This window comes from Mesocricetus auratus, unplaced genomic scaffold (genome assembly GCF_017639785.1).
Source record: "Mesocricetus auratus isolate SY011 unplaced genomic scaffold, BCM_Maur_2.0 Super-Scaffold_100038, whole genome shotgun sequence".
Taxonomy (NCBI): Eukaryota; Metazoa; Chordata; class Mammalia; order Rodentia; family Cricetidae; genus Mesocricetus; species Mesocricetus auratus.
This window is the reverse complement of record NW_024429216.1, coordinates 11177898-11194443: the sequence shown is the minus strand read 5'-3', so window position 1 is coordinate 11194443 and position 16546 is coordinate 11177898. Positions and strand designations below refer to the sequence as shown.

Genomic DNA, 16546 nt, shown 5'->3' with positions numbered 1-16546 from the left:
GCTATAAATAGAGGTTCTCACAGCCTAGGCGAGCCGCCCCCCTCTCTGCTCGGGCCCCCTGCGTCCCCAGCCCGCCGCGATCGCCGTCACCACGGCTAAGTTTAGAGGCGGGTGGGGACGCCGGCCTGGTCACTGCGCCCCTCCCCTACCTCCCCACCGCGGAGGGCGGAAGCTTTGAGGGTCTCCAGCTGTCTGTCCAGTTACTTTTTGGTCCCCCCATTCCCCATCCCTTCTGGAGTGCAGAGGGGAAACCAAGCTGATACAACAGGAGGAACAAGCTCAGGAGGAGACCTGGACCGGGATGCTAAGTGAGGAAAGTGGGATCATTTGAACTCAAAGCCCCAGCAGTGGCAGGCTCTGGATTTGGGCATGCAGGACTCAATGCAGAAACTGAGCATGGAAAGCAAACCTAGGGATGATAAAGAACCAAGAGCAACTTTTCCCGCCCTAGACTAGTACAAACGACTCAAAGTCACAGCCGTGGGCGGCCGGGACGCAGGTTGGCTGCGATAGGGATGCGCATCGCCTTCTCGCTGGGTCCTGAGCATTCCTCGTGGTGCAGCCCAAGCCGCTGGGGACTCCTCTAGCAGGGAGCTGGCGGCCCCTGGCGGTAGAGCCGAGAGTTGCAGAATCAAGGGCTGGGGATACCCGCACCCCCACACACACACGTGGGAGAAACTGAGTTAGAATTCTGCTTGGCTTGGCATCTCAGACACGCTCTCTGACATTTCGTTTGGATTCACAGGCACGTGTCCTGACGCTTTATTTTAAAAATGGCGTGCAATTCTATTTTGTTTTCTACGCATGAGGGTTTTGTGTTCCTGCTGCCTGTGGAGGTCCTCTGGAAGGTTTGAGAAGGTTGTGAGCTGGGAATCGAACCCTCCGGGAGAGAGAGCCGTCAGGACTCCTAACCGCTGAGCCATCTCTCCAGTCCCTGGTCCTTTTATAACTCACTGTTGTAGACCAGACTGACCTGGTACACTCACAGAGACCCGCCTGCCTCTGCCTCTCGAGTGTTGGGATTGAAGACGTGCACCAATCAGTAGTCAGGGTTGTTTTTTTGTTTTTCCAGGGTCTTGTGGCAAAAGCTAGTTTGGAACTTGCAGTAGTCCTCCTGCCTCGGTTTAAAAGTACGCTAGTGGTTGTCAGCACACACTGCTATTTTACTGTGTCCTTTTAACCTCAGCAAACGATTCCAGGTAGGGAAACTAAGTAGGGACTCGCCTCGCAAGAGCTGGGTTTCTGTGGCTTCTGCACACAACACGCGGCTCAGGCGGGCCCTCTGGAGGCCGGGCTTGTGAAGGGCCCTCTTACTCGGTGGTCACTCAACTCTTCATTTCCTGTACGAGTAGGCTCATCGGCTACTTACTACTTTTTCCTTTCCCTTCCTTCCTTCCTTCCTTCCTTCCTTCCTTCCTTCCTTCCTTCCTTCCTTCCTTCCTTCCTTCCTTCCTTCCTTCCTTCCTCCCCCTCTCTTTCTTTCAGACAGGATCTCACTTTGTAGCTCTGACCTGGAAATCACTCTGTAGACTAGGCTGACCCTGAACTCACAGAGTTCGCCTGCCTCTGCCCCCTAGTGCTGGGATTAAAGGTGTGCGCCACCATGCCCAGTTATTAATTGTTAGTATTTTCTGCTGTATATCATAGCTCCAAAGGTGTGGGGTGTGGCTCGGTGGTATCCCCCTGCGTACAATGCCCAGCATACATACATCATAACAGGGAAAGCATTAAAAATACACAGCAGCCGGGCGTTGGTGGCGCACGCCTTTAATCCCAGCACTCGGGAGGCAGAGGCGGGCGGATCTCTGTGAGTTCGAGGCCAGCCTGGTCTACAGAGGGAATTCCAGGACAGCCTCCAAAACAATACAGAGAAACCTTGTCTCGAAAAAAAAAAGCAGATTTCATATTATAACTTTAGGGCATGTTCTCCCTCAACATACCAAGACCAAAGGGAAAACATGTTGATAAATACAAGCAAAAACGGAGAATCCCCAAAGTTTGAACCAGGAGGAAACATTTGCAGTCTATGGAAGTGACTAACAGAACCGATACCCAAGCATCCCTCCAATAAATGGGCAGTAATAAAAAGATGCTCATCTTTGCCTCCCCTTTTTAATTTTAAAAACTGTTTAATTGAATTGCTCATTTTGAAAAAATGGGCAAAGGATATGAGCCAACCTTTTTTTTAAAAAAATGGGCAAAGGAAATGAGCAAGAACTCAAAACATAAGACCATTAAACTCACAGAACGGTGCCCTATTTCCTTAGCAATCAGAGAAGTACAAGTTGAAACAGGGTGAAATTCTCCTTTCAGGAAATGAGTAATACTCAGTCATCCGTCGTCGGGCCCCAGGTCTCTGGGCTCAGATGTCCCTTCCTTCAGGAAGCCGGTTCTGACACCCAGGCTGGGTCAGGTGCTGTCCCTAGCCAGGTCTCAGTGTCCTCCGGGCTGTCCCATCCCGGCCCTGCCCCTTCTAGGCTGCCCTGTCTGGGTGGGACCATGTGTGACTGTCCCACTGGACTGTGAGCCCCAGGGAGGTCAGAGCTGTCGCTTGCAGCCACTGTCTGGCATGCAGGTGAGTGAGTCAGTGTCAGCGGGCCGGGGTTCCAGCCGAGTCCACCCACATGGACGGGGAAGGCGTTCTTGGGTTTCCCGCCTCCCCGCCTCTCTTTTTCCCATCCCCGAGCCCCCGTCTGGGACCTGGGGACACAGGAAGCACTCAGCAGGGCCTCGTGAGCGAACCGCTCGCCTTCAGAGACTCCTGGGTACCCAGGTTCACGCCCCCTCTCCGCCCCAAACCTCCACGGTCCTCCAGGACCATAGAGAGCGGCGCCCAGACGGTGCCTCTCCGCTCCGCCTCCCCTGGGGAGCAGCGAGACGAGCGAAGGGCCAGAGCGGCCGGAAGTGAGTCCAGCCTGGGGTAGTGCTGGCCGCGCTGGCGGTGCGCCGCCTCTATCCCCCTCGCGGTAGTTGCTGCTCGGCCTCGGGAAAGGGTGAGTTCGACGGGGCTCAGACCCCGGGGTAGAGCCCAGAGGGGCGGGGGAGAGGGCGAAACGGAGGCCGCGGGTTGATGATTGGTAGAGGCAGAGGCCAATCACAGCCCAGGCCGAGACAAGGCCGACACTGGGCGGTGCCGGGGCATCCAGGTGAGCCTCTGGGGGCGGGGCCAACCGGCCCTGAGCCGGTGTGGGGCGGAGCAATGCGGCAATGGGCGGGGCTGCGGGTTCGTGGACCAATCCGGAGTGGGCAGGTTGAAAGGGGCGGGCTCACGGGGCGGGCTGCGGGAACCTAACGCGGCTGGAGCCCTGCAACCTTTTGGGCTGCACCGTCGTGGCCGACTTTCCCGTTAGAAGATGGGAATGCCAACCTGGATGTCGCCACGCCCCTCACGCCCCAGATGGACCTCGGGAAAGACGAGGGAAGTCTGCCGCCGCCCTCAGGGCCGCCCACCAGGAAGAAGTTTGTCATCCCCCTGGAAGAGGAGGTCCCTGCTGCAGGGGTAAGGGCGAGGACTTGGGGGCTGCTGGGGGTCGAGGGAACAGTAAGGGACCCCTGGGATCACGGTGTGAGTTCAGCAGTCTTTGAGGTTTGAGCTGCTTTGGAAAAACAGCCTGCTGGCCTCGACAAGCCTCGGTTTCCCTGTCTGTAAAATGGGATGGCAGGGTGGTTAAGAGAGGGCTAAGTTACAAGCTGTAGGCTGGCAGCTAGCCAGTGGCCAGTGACGGTGTCTGTTTAGTTTTGGTCTTGAGGTTGGGTCACATGTTTCCTGGGCAACCGTTAAACCTAGTATGCGGCTGAGGCTGTGAGCCTATTCTTCCCACCTAACCTTCCAAGTGCTGGGATTACAGAACTGGACCATGCCGTTTGTTCTTGAGATATTTACTGTTTTATGTGCGTCGATGTTTAGCCTGCACATATGTCTGAGCATGCATGCATGTAGGCCTGCAGAGGCCCGAGGCTGGCATTGCACCCCCTGAACTGGAGAGAGAGAGAGTGTTGGGAGCTGCCATGCTGGTGCTGGAACCCAGGTCCTCTTTAAGAGCAGCCAGTGATCTGAACGGCCAAGCCGCCGCTCCAGCCCCTAAAACACTTATGGTGCGTGTACACCTGTGGGTGTGTGCCACGGAGCTTCTGTGAGGGTCAGATGGGTGACTTGTGGCAGCTGGTTTTCTCCTTGCTCTGTTTGAACAGAGGTCATCGAGTTTGGTGGCCGTCACCTTTACCCACCAGGCCATCTCTCCAGCCATTTTTCCTCCTCCCTCCCCCTCTCCCTCCTCCCCCCTCCTTCCCTCCCCCTCTCTCCCCCCTCCCTCCCTCCCCTCCCTCCTCCCCCCTCCTTCCCCCTCTCTCCCCCTCCCTCCCTCTCTCCCCCTCCCTCCCGCCCTCTTCCCCCTCCTTCCTCCCCCTCTCCCCCCTCCCTCCCTCTCTCCCCCTCCCTCCCGCCCTCCTCCCCCCTCCTTCCCTTCCCCCTCTCTCCCCCCTCCCCCCCTCCCAGACAGAACATTGCTATGGTAGGCCTGCCTGACATACAAGTCGCAGCAATCCTCCTGCCCCATCTCCAGGTACTAGGGCATCACTGGTGTGCTTCACCACAGCGATCTCTGCTGTGTGTTTTCCAAGACCTACTACGGTTTTCAGGATCGGGATTTACATCTGACATTGCTTGTCATTCTGTGTGTCGGGTGTACCTGCCATGGCACTTGTGTGGAGATCAGGGGGCAGCTTTGGGGAGTTAGTTCTTTTCTCCCACCACGTAGCTCTCAGGCATGAGGTTGTCAAGCCCAGCCATCTCCCTCGGCGTTGGTGGCCCACAGCTTTAATTCCAGCACTCGCAAGGCAAAGGGAGGCGGATCTTAGTGAGTTCCAGGCCAGTCTGGGCTAGAAAGTGAGTTCCAGGACAGAGACGCCCTGTATCGAAAAAGAAAAAAAAAAAAAAGAATTGAAAGCTTATATATTTTAAGAAAGAAAAATCAGGGTCCTGGAGAGATGGCTCAGAGGTTAAGAGCACTGGCTGCCCTTCCAGAGGTCCTGAGTTCAATTCCCAGCAACCACATGGTGGCTCACAGCCATTTATATAGGAGCTGATGCTGTCCCTCTTCTGGTGTGCAGGCAGAACACTGTATACTTAATAAATACATAAAAAAAAGGAAAAAGAGTCCCAGGAAGAGCAGTGGGGCTGGAGGAGAGGGAGACAGGCGCAGCTCACACAGGTGTCTCCCAAGGCGGGGCTGCAGGGGCAGACCTAGCTCTGTTAAGTTTTCTTTTAGACAGGGTCTCAGGTAGCCCAGGCTGGCCTGAACCTTACCACATCAGTGAGTATGACCTGAACTTGTGAGCCTCCTGCCTCTGCCTCCCGAGTGCGGAACGATGTGTGTACGCTATTCTGCCTGGCTCACCAGAGCTTAGGCAGGCACTGCACCCACCGAGCCAAAATCCCAGCCCTCGTTTGGAGTTCTTAGCCCCTGAAAGCATCTGGAAGAAGGGTGAGAGTCAGAGGAGGGGGAGGGTTCCAGCGTTCCTTCACAACCCCGAGCTTCCTTTCTCTCCACAGGCCAAGCCCTTATTCAGATCCTCACGGAACCCCAGCACCTCGGCAGCCTCGGTCCCAGCGGCTCCTCAGACATACGCCGAGTATGCCATTGCCCAGCCTGCAGGAGGGCCGGGGGCCACTGGGCCCACAGGCTCTGAACCTGTTAAGGGAGAGAACTCCAGCCAGACCCTGAAAACAGGAACGAAATCCAACAGCATCCTCGTGAGCCCCCGGCAGGTGAGGGGGAGCTGGCGTGCTGGGCGTTTCTGGTGGGAAACCCCATTCCAGGGATCAGTGTTGGGATCAGCGGAAGGAGGTCTGAGGCGCATATGCCGTTCTCAGAAGCAGTGTTTGTTCATTCCTTCACTCATAAGTCATCACTCCATTCGTTAATTCCTTCCCACAGTTCCCTCATTCATGCATTCATTCATGCATTCATTGATGGCTTGTGGATGAGCGCCCCAGGCCTTCCTGCCAGGCAGCTCTGCTCCTGTCCCCAGGTTTGTTCACTGAGTTAGAACCTTAGGGAGAGCACTCCATGAAACTGTGGGTGCTTGGGGATCCCACTCAGGTCTACATCTTACTGTTTTTACCACTTCACCAAATGAGCCCCATAATTATCTATTTATTTAGAGAAAGGCTCTCACTATGCAGCCCTGGTTGGCCTGAATCTCACTAAGTCACCATGCAGACCAGGCTGGCCTCAAACTCAGAGATCTGTTGGCCTCTGTCTCCTGAGTGCACCACCACACCCAGCTTTATAATGAAGGATTTTGATATCTGTGGTGGCTTCAATGAATTCACCCATCCATTCATTCCTGGGTATGTTCATTCGCTCCTTTGTCTATGCGTTAACTCTTCTATGCATTTAATGCCTGGAGTGTCATGGCACAGGAGAGGGCCCCCACACCCCCACCCTCCACCCTCTGGGACCACCCACGCACCCAGCTACAAGGAAGCTCTTTTTTTTTAAAGATTTATTATGTATACAGTGTTCTGCCTCCATGTATGTCTGCATGTATGTCTCCATGTCAGAAGAGGGCACCAGATCTCATTACGGATGGTTGTGAGCCACCATGTGGTTGCTGGGAATTGAACTCAGGACCTCTGGAAGAGCAGTCGGTGCTCTTACCTCGGAGCCATCTCTCCAGCCCTACAAGGAAGCTATTGAACTTGGTGCTTTTGGGTCATGGCCGATGATGTCATAGGCTCGGCTGGTGCCATCCCTAACTATTGGCCTACACTCAGCCTTGAGCTCCTCCCTTCGTGGAGGTGGGGCACAGTCCCAGCCCTGAATTCTGAGCATGGGTCCCTGTGTACCGGTATCTGTTCTGGACCAAACAGGAGCCACTCTGAGTCACCCGGGACAACACAGGGTGTTCCCGTCCCTCAGGAATTCCACAGGACTTAGGAAGTCCATGCCAGATGCTATCTGTCACTCAGGAAATTCCACAAGTCTTAAGAATCGGGGTCAAGGTGCATGTAGCAGAACCAAAGGCTGCCTTTGTGTCCCGTCCACAAGGGCTTCAGGAGAGCCAGATCTGGAACCAGGGGTCAGAGTCCAGATGATCACAGAGCCTGGTCACTGCTGTGTACCCGGCATGGATCAGAGCTTGACTTGTCCAAACAGTCTCGGTCCCAGGCTGTCGAGGTTGTCAGGGAGCACCGGAGGGAAACTGGAGAGGACATGTTCAATAGCCTGCTTCATTCTGGGGACACTGGGGGGCCATAGCCGAGCTTAGCTGATGCCTCTGGTTATCATTTGCAGGGTGGCCAGGAGGCAGTGAGGGGATGCTGACACAGGGTGCAGATTCCACCACAGGGGGGGAAAGAGGTGCAGGACAGGCATGGAAGCCGGGGCCTCCCCGGAGGGACAAGTATGGATGCTGCTGAGGTCACAGTGAGAGCTGGCATTCAGCAGACAGCAGGAGGGATTGACGCTGGGACGGAGGCTGAAGTCTGTGGGTTGTGATCCTGGGGAGGGGAAGAGCCAGCCCTGAAATCCCCGGCTTTAGGGTGGGAAGGGGGAGGGGAGGGGCTGGCCACTTCTTAGTCCAGGTGCTACCCCATACGCGGCTTCTGCCTGTCTCCCTTGGCAGAGGGGCAACCCTGTGTTGAAGTTCGTGCGCAACGTGCCGTGGGAATTCGGTGAGGTGACCCCTGACTACGTGCTGGGCCAGACCACCTGTGCCCTTTTCCTCAGGTAAGCTCCAGGGGCTCCGATGTCCTGTCGCACAATTTCGGCACTTTGAGCCGTTCTGTGGGCAAGTTGTGGTTCAGTGTCCTGGGCTCTGGGCCTGTGAATGGCTGTGTTGCAGAAGGGTTTGTGGCATGTAATCATCCAGGTTGTGAGGGGAGAGGGGCTGGACGCTGGATCTGAAGAAGGGAGGCTGGACTTCTGTATCTGAGAAGGGAGACCTGGGCTCCATATTCCTGGCTGAAGGAGAAGGGTGGGGTCCTGACTTGAGGACAGTAGTCAGTGTCCTGCCCAGAACACCACAGCCAGGTTGCCCTTACCTGCCATAATCCTAACTTGAAATCCATCCCTGTTGGTTGACTTCCCTGGGCCCTGGCAATATGCTGGCCCCTTGCTGTGCTAATGGGTCTCAAGTTGTGCATGCCAGTGAGATGCATAAGGCTGCCTGTGCCTCGGAGACATTGGGACCCTCATACGTGTCCCCTTCCCTGTGTCCGCCAGCCTCCGCTACCACAACCTCCATCCAGACTACATCCACGAACGGCTGCAGAGCCTGGGGAAGAGCTTTGCCCTGCGTGTGCTGCTGGTCCAAGTGGACGTGGTAAGCAGGGCTGTCGTGGCTGGCCTCCCTCTCTCCATGCAGCTGCAGCGTGGAGTTAATACATGGGCTGCTGAATCCCTTTTAAGACAGAATCCCTAAAACCTCGAGGAAGAATGGATTTTCAGCTGAGATTGCTACGGGTCTCGGGAAAGCCTGCATGAGCTGGGAATGGAAGGGAGCCTTGCTAGAATCAGACATGATGGTGCATCCTCGTCATCCAATCTCAGCACTCTGGAGGCTCCTGAGCCAGCCTGGGCTACAATGGGACTTAGACTCAAATAAAAATAAAAGATGGGATTTCTAGCTCAGCAGGAGAATCTCCCAGTGAGGGGCTGGGGTGGGGCTCCATGGAAGAGCCCCTGCCTAGAATGTACTAGGCTTGGTCCACAGTACTGCAAGAGCAAAAGCTTGCCCCAGGCCTCTTCACCTAATCCCTGGCCTTGACCTAAATATCTCTTATTTCTTGTTCATCTGTTACCACAGCCTCTCATGTCAGATTCAGTTTCTCCCTGTCACCACCATTTATTTAGGGATTTTTTGTTGTTGTTTGTTTTTTCGAGACAGGGTTTCTCTGTATTGTTTTGGAGGCTGTCCTGGAACTCGCTCTGTAGACCAGGCTGGCCTCGAACTCACAGAGATCCGCCTGCCTCTGCCTCCCAAGAGCTGGGATTAAAGGCGTGCACCACCAACGCCCAGCTCTTTTTTTTAACAAAGTCTCACAACAGAGCCTAGGCAGCTAATCTAGAACTTTATATATCGCCCAGGACAGCGTTGAACTGACAGCAGCCTCCTGTCCCAGCCTCCTGAGTCCTAGCATTAAAAGCTTAAGCCATTGTGCTCACCTCTGTTCTCTTGCTCAAAACCCTTCCTAGCTCCCTGGCACCCCCTCCTCTCTCCCATGGTGAGTGAGTAACTGTGAGATGTGACCCCCACTTGGGTCCCTGCTCTCATGTCTAAGCTTCTGTATTTGATGTTGTTTTAAAGACTTGAGAAGTATTTTTCCATTTATTGATGTGTGTGTGGACATACACATTCAAAAGTCAGAGAGCAACTTTTCGGGGATCGATTTTCTCCTCCCTTGTGGATCTTGGGGACGAGCCTCAGGGGGTCGGCCTGAAACCAGGCACCTTCAGCCAAGAGGGTGGAGACGCCCACAGCCCTGCACAGCCACTGCGATGTACTCGTCTGTTTACTGAGACAGGACCCTCACTGGAACCTGAGCCACCACATGAGATTAGCATGCCACCACATCCAGGTTTTCCGTCCGTGCCGGGGACAGAACTCGGGCCCTCGTGGCTTTACCAGCTGTGCTGTTTGTCTGTCCCTGTGTCAGCATCATCCCTGCCCTGTCCCCTGGGCCACCCCCTCCCCAGCGCTCAGCTGTAAATCCCTGCTGGCTCCCAGGTCTCTACCTCTGTCTGTCTTCTCTTCCAGAAAGATCCTCAGAAGGCCCTGAAGGAGCTGGCTAAAATGTGTATCTTAGCGGACTGCACCCTGGTCCTGGCCTGGAGGTAAGACACAGACCCGGCCCACTCCACCCGCCACCCACCCAGCCTGGGTAGGTAGTTCCTAAGCCAGGCATGGTGGCACAAGCCTATTACCCCAGCTCTGGGGAGTCAAGGCAGGCTGGTCAAGGGCACAAGGCCAGCCCGGGCTGATGAGACCAGGTGCACTGCCTCTCTCTGAGAAGATGAAGATGGGGTCTTCTCTAAGTTTTTGTTTTGTTTTATTTTTCAAGACGGTTTCTCTGTGTAGCAGTCCTGGCTGTCCTGGAACTCGATTTGTAGATGAGGCTGGCATCCAACTCGAGACCCGCCTGCCTCTGCTTCCCAAGTTAAAGGTGTGCGCCCCCACGGCCCAGCAAGTTTTTTGTAGTTATAAGCACCAAGGTGGGTGACAGAGGTCAGATATGTCCAGGTTAGACCAGATGACTGAAGGAATTCTGTATTTAGTGTTTCTGGTTTGTTGTGTCCCCCAGTCCCCATAGCCAAGGCTATCCTAGAATACAGTCTGCCTGCCTCAGCCTCCTAAGCGCTGTTATTGTGTGTGCCACCATATCTACATCTATAGAGGTCTCTAAAGGGCACACCAACAAACCCCAAGTAGAAAACACACACACACACACACACACACACACACACACACACACACACACACACACACACACACAGTTCATTTGGGGAAGAAAAAAAACACTCCTTCCTCACACCCACCATAAGTAAAATCAAACCCTGGTAAGTTAATAGCCTTCAACTTAAAGAGACAGGTCAGTGTTTGCGAGCGCTGGCTTCCTGGCAGCAAGCCCTGGTGTCTAGCGCTGTACCGCATAAACCCAGCAGAGCTGCTCACGCCTGCAATTCCAGCTGTACCTGGGAAATGGAGACAGGAGGATCAGGCAGTACAAACTTTACTAAGTCAGCAGTTCAAAGCCAGCATGGGATACATGAGACCCTGTCTCAGAGAGAAAAGACATCTTAGGCTGGGGGTGACGGGAGACATCTGTCATTCTAGCGGTAGGCTGAGGCAGGGTCAGTTCAAGGCCAGGCACAGAGACATAGTAAGACCCTGTGGTGGTAGAGAAAAGGGAGATGGGGGTGTGGCTCAGTGGTAGAGCCCCTGCCTAGAATTCCCCAGTGAGGGGCTGGGGACGTGGCTCAGTGGTAGAGGCCCCTGCCTAGAATCCCCCAGTGAGGGGCAGGGGCATGGCTCAGTGGTAAAGCCCCTGCCTAGAATCCCCCAGTGAGGGGCAGGGGCGTGGCTCAGTGGTAGTGTCTAGAACTCCATCCCAGCATGAATAAATAACATCTGTGAGAGCCTACCCTGCAGGGCTCACTGGTTGGGACAGGAGTTGGGGCTGGGGTTGGCTAGTTGTGGAACTGTTAGCAGTCCCATGAAGGAGAACCCCGAATGATAGCCTCACCCTGCTGACCTGTCCTGTACCCAGCGCCGAGGAAGCAGGGCGGTATCTGGAGACCTACAAGGCGTATGAGCAGAAGCCTGCTGACCTCCTCATGGAGAAGCTGGAGCAGAACTTCCTGTCCCGGGTGAGACACCTCCCTTGTCCTTTCAAAGCTCACCCACACCCTTGCCCTCATTCCCTGTCCAGCCCTCCCTCATCCGCGCCTTCAGCTGGAAGGCTCAAGAACAAACCAGACCTTGTCCCTCAGCCCTGACTTCCTCGCCTGCCCTCAGCATCTACCATCCCTCTGCTAGAATCTAATTTCCCATGCCAGCTCTGATGCCACCTCCTCCAGGAAGCCTTCCTTCATCCTCTCAGCCCAGAGTGCCAGGCTGGAACCATCCTGACCTTACCGTGACTGCAACGCTATGCAGCACTGTAGCCGTTGGGATGTTATTTTGTGAATGAACTGATGATTTCCCATGCTCATGAGGGACTCTGCATTTGCTTCTGGAGTTTTCCTGGGAAGTGACCCAGCCCCACAGCTGCACCCCCTTCCCACACTGGGCACATTGGCTCCAGAAGCCCCAGGAAGGGTCTCCCCTTACCCCAGGGGAAGCAGAGGGAGAGACTCAGCTGACAGCCAGTGTGACCCGATCCTGCCCACCCAGCCATTTAAATGGCTTTAATCCTAGCACTAGAGAGGCAGAGGCAGGGGGATCTCAGCAAGTTCAGGCCAGACTGGTCTACAGAGCGAGTTGAGACCGTCCTGGTCTTCCTAATTGTAGGCTAGTCAGGCTTACATCTAGAGACCCTGTCCCAAAAGGTGAGTCACCCAGGGTGGGTGCTGGGAACTGAACCTGGGTCCTTTGGAAGTGCAGTGTGGGCTCTTAATCGATGAGCCATCTCTCCAGCCCCCTTTCTGTTTCTGGAGACAGAATCTCCCTGGGCCCTGCAGGCCTGAAAATGGCTGTGGACCAGGCTGGCCTCAAACTGGCCTCTCCCTGCAGCTGCCTTCTAAGCAGTATTCACAGGCTGTCCCGATACCCAGGTCCTAAAAAATATCCTGTCTCTCCCACCCAGGCCACCGAGTGTCTGACCACCGTGAAGTCAGTCAACAAGACCGACAGCCAGACCCTCCTGGCTACATTTGGAGTAAGAGGCCCCCTGGGTATCCCCTCCTGACCTCCCCAGGGGCGTCCTGGGCCCCCTACAGCAGGGACGGGCTGGGGTAGAGCCACTGCCCTGATGTCTCGGTCCCATCTTTCAGTCCCTGGAACAGCTCTTCACTGCCTCACGGGAGGACCTAGCCTTGTGCCCCGGCCTGGGCCCCCAGAAGGTGAGAGCTCTGGGGGGACACTGCAGGGGCGAGGGTGAGCCCCAAATCAATGAACATTACACCTTGAAGGGCTATTAAATCAGTGGTTCTCAACCTGAGGGTCATGACCCCTTGGGAGGTCACCCAGAACCATCAGAAAATACAGATGATTTTATGGTTGGGGTCATCACAACGAGGAACTGTATTAAAGGCCACAGCACTAGGAAGGTTGAGAATTACAAGGTTGTTTTTAGACAGGGTCTGAATGTAGCGCTCTGGCTGGCCTGGAGCTCACTGTAGACCAGGGAGGGCCTGAACTCCGCCAGCTCCACTGGGCTCTGCTGCCATCATCGGCTTGAGTCACCATGCTTAGCTTAAACAGCTCCATACAAGCTTTCTCCTGGGGGCTGAGAATGAATGTCGCTGAGTTGGTAGAACGCTTTCTTCTTTTTATTTTTTGGTTTTTCGAGACAGGGTTTCTTTGTGTTGCTTTGGAGCCTGTCCTGGAACTCGGTCTGCAGACCAGACTGATAGAATGCTTTCTTAGCATTCACAAATCCCAGCTGACACCAGCACTGTCTGACTAAGCATGGGGGGCACTCAGAGCAGCCCGTGAGTCCTGGATAAGGCAGGGGGCCGTAAGTTCAAAGTCATCCTTGGCTAAACAGCTAGCCGGACCAGCCTAGGATTCTGACACTGTGTTTCAAACATGAATAAGGTTGTTTGTTTCTTTTACTTGATTTTTTTTGAGACTGTCTCATGTAACTCACGCTGGACTTAATATAAGGCCCCAGCCTCCCAAGTGTTGAGATTACAGTGTGTATTTACTTATTTGAGACAGTTTCTCTGCATAGCCTAGGCTGTCCTGGAACTCGCTCTATACACCAGGCTGGCCTCGAACTTAAGAGATCCACCTGCCCCTGCCTCCCAAGTGCTGGGATTAAAGATGTGGCCACCACAGTGGGCTAGTTTTATTGTTCTAAATGATTGGCTTACATCTGCCTCTCATACACATATGGGGAAACTGAGGCCCAAAGGGTGGGTGGGAGCCCCGTCTCCGGGCCAGTCTCAAGTAGAAACCTAGGATAAAAGAGCCACATGGGCGCTCTAAGCAAACAGCCTTTAATGACAAACTCTTTCTCTCCCGGCCCTTAGGCCCGCAGGCTCTTTGACGTCCTCCACGAACCCTTCCTCAAAGTGCCCCGATGACCCGCTGCCCGAGCTCCAGTGTCACAATAAAGCATTTTCCAGGCCCCTGCTGGGTGTGCTGGCATGTTCTCCTTCCTGGGCCCCGTGAGCCCCGCTAGTTCCTCAGTTTCCCCAGGGTGCTTTTAGGGCTCTTCTGCTCTGTCTCCTGTCCCGCGGTAGGTATCTCCCAGTGGGGGACGGTGCCTTACACCCCACTTCCCTGATCCTTCCTCTGCTTCTTCTTTTTCTTTGTGGTCCCTTGAACGGCCTCGGGCTCCTCAGACTCTCGTGGGTCCGTCACCTCAGATGGGGGCTCAAAGTCAGCGGGAAGTGCAGCCTCTGTCACCTCGGTGCCCAAGGCCAGCTCCTCACCCAGCCGCTTTTCCTTCTTCCTCTTCTTTGTTTTCTTGGGGGACACAGGAGCTGCCTCGGCCTGAAGCCCGTGTCCGGAAAGTTCAGGCTCTGTCACCACTCCAGGGAGCCCCGCCTCTGGCTTCACTACCAAATCCTGCCTCTTTTCTTTCCTCCTCTTCTTTGTGGGGGGCAGTGGGATGGCTTCCTCCTGGGGTTCCACAGGGACCTGTGACGGAGAGTCAGCCATGGTGTCCTCGGCTGCCTCCATCCCTTCAGGCTCCTCCCGCCTCTTCCTCTTCTTGGTGGGGGACAGGATGGTCCCTTCAGGAGGCTGCGTCTCAGCCTCAGGCTCCGTGGGCCCCAGCTCCTCTTGTGGCTGGAATGTCTCTGCCCCCCTGGACCTGCTCCTCCTGCTCTTCTTCTTGTTTCCGGTGGCAGATGGGAATGGTGGTTCCGAAGGCTCCACCGTCTCTGCCAGGGGCTCTGCTGCTTCCATCGTCTCTACCTCACCCGCCTGGTGCTTCTTCTTCTCCTTCATTTCTGGGCCACCCCAGGCTGTGTCTCCCTCCATGGCTCCGTGCCCGTGCGCTGCCTCCTGAATGGCTGAGGCCTCTGCGAGCTTTCTCTTCTTTTTCTTCTTCCCTGAAGTGGACGACCTCAGAGGCATGACGGACCCAGGGCCCGTGACAGGAGGGCTCCCTCCAAAGGCAGAGAACCGAGGCCTTAGGCCATCAGGGATCTGAGGTGGCAGGCTTGTGGGAATGGGCTGCAGAGGGACCCGAGAGATAAGAAATTCTTGAAGGCCCTCCATGATCCGTAAGCTTCCATGGGGGGCTGGGCCACAGGTGAGTTTCCCTCCGGCCTCTGCTGACGAGGCCAGCAGGGTGGCTTCTCCGGCCTGGGGGCTGCTGGTAAGGACCCTGTATCGGCACTTCCTGCCATCCAGTTTGCCCTTGACAGTCTTTGAGCCGGAGAGAGGCACGCGCCGCCCATTGAGGCTGAGGAAAGAGGAGAAGGCAGAGGCTAGCTAGATCCTTTGCCAGGAGGACGGGGCTCGAAGCAGCTTTCTGGGCTGGGGTGCAGCTCAGCGCTAGAGCCCTGGGTTGTTTCCTGCTTCAACCAACCAACTTCTGTCGTGGGGGTTTGTGTGACGCCCAGAACTCCTCATCAGCCTGCATCACCCCACGTACTGCAGACAGACATGTGCCACCGCTCCTGGCTTGCTTTTTATTTTTTGGGTTTTCAAGACAGGGTTTCTCTGTGTGGCCCTGGCTGTGCTGGAACCAGGCTGGCGGGGAGCTAAGAGATCCACCAGCCTCTGCCGACTGAGAGCTGGTTAAAGGTGTGTGCCACCAGCGCCTGGTTCCTAGCTGTTTATTTTTTTAGAGAGGGTTTCTTTGTGTAGCCCTGGCTGTCCTGGAACTCCTTCTGTAGACCAGGCTGGCCTTGAACTCACAGAGATCCACCTGCCTCTGCCTCCGAGTGCTGTGATTAAAGGCGTGAGCCACCACCTACCGGCCTGTTTCTTGAGACAGACTCTGTGTGAAGCTACCTTGGTATGATAGCCTTGGAGCCTACAATTTCCTGCTTCAGCCTCCTGAGATTAGGCTAAGTAATGTTTAAGGTGGGCAGACAGGCAGGCAATGATGCTCAGACACGGAGTGTGTGTCTGGCATGAACGAGCCCTGGATTTGATCATTTCACTACATAAAACTGGACACGGGGGATGTACTACTTAGGTGGAGGCGGGGGACCTGAAGTTTAAATACTACATGGGACGTAAGACTCTCCAAACAAAAGAGAGCATGTGACACCCACGTGTAGCCCCAGTACTCAAGAAACTGAGGCTGGGGGATTCTGGGACTTAGAAACCAGCCTGGGCTACAGAATGAGGCTGTTTCAAAACAACACAGAGCAGCGTTTCCGGGCTGCTCAGAAATTAAGTTCTAGGTCCCGGTGTGTGTGTGTGGGGGACAGGGTACCCCAGTAGGTGGCCTGGGACCACTCACCACTGTGGGGCGAAGTCCGCAGGGGCTCGGATGAGCCACACTTCTGTATCCGGGAATGTCAGCGCCTCCAAGGAGAAACGAGGGGGGTCCGCGTCTGGAGACACCGCCGTAAAGTTGGGGGGGCAGGAGAACCGAGCGGCACCTGTGGGGAGAAGGGCGCAGGGTCCTTGCGGCGCCGCCATCCTCGCAAGGCGGGTCCCTCGCCTTCGCCTCCCGCGGCGTCCCTCCCCTCCGGGAGCCGCCCCTCCGTCCCCCGGGCCCCCTTCCCCGCCATCCGCCCCCGCTCCGCTCCGCTCACCCGAGGCCTGGCCGCCCGCCATGCCGGCTCCGGAGCAGCCCACGCGGGACCGGTGCTCGGCGCGGCCTGCCCACCACGTGGGCCCGGGAGGTGGAGTCGCACCCGGAAGCGTCCAAATCGCCGGGGTGGGGTGGGGGCGTGGCTCGGCCCCT

The 16546-nt window shown here is 55.7% G+C and overlaps 2 protein-coding genes across 3 annotated transcripts; one reads left to right on the top strand and one right to left on the bottom strand.

Moving 5' to 3' along the window:
• Positions 1 to 2863: 2863 nt before the first annotated feature.
• On the top strand, positions 2864 to 13801 carry Ercc1 (ERCC excision repair 1, endonuclease non-catalytic subunit). 2 transcript variants are annotated; one of them, XM_005086305.4, is made up of 10 exons: positions 2864 to 2993; positions 3398 to 3499; positions 5552 to 5767; positions 7630 to 7733; positions 8229 to 8328; positions 9763 to 9839; positions 11273 to 11372; positions 12311 to 12382; positions 12498 to 12566; positions 13701 to 13801. In XM_005086305.4, exons 2-10 carry the CDS (start codon positions 3398 to 3400, stop codon positions 13752 to 13754), a joined length of 894 nt encoding a protein of 297 aa, XP_005086362.1. In that variant the 5' UTR covers positions 2864 to 2993; the 3' UTR covers positions 13755 to 13801. The 2 variants fall into 2 exon arrangements, with proteins under 2 accessions (XP_005086362.1, XP_012980906.1); XM_013125452.3 differs by having other exon boundaries at positions 2872 to 2993; positions 3351 to 3499.
• Positions 13652 to 16519, bottom strand: Polr1g (RNA polymerase I subunit G). The gene is made up of 3 exons (XM_021223211.2): positions 16395 to 16519; positions 16097 to 16238; positions 13652 to 15085 (listed from the first exon to the last, which is right to left on the bottom strand). Exons 1-3 carry the CDS (start codon positions 16414 to 16416, stop codon positions 13939 to 13941), a joined length of 1311 nt encoding a protein of 436 aa, XP_021078870.1. The 5' UTR covers positions 16417 to 16519; the 3' UTR covers positions 13652 to 13938.
• Positions 16520 to 16546: the final 27 nt, after the last annotated feature.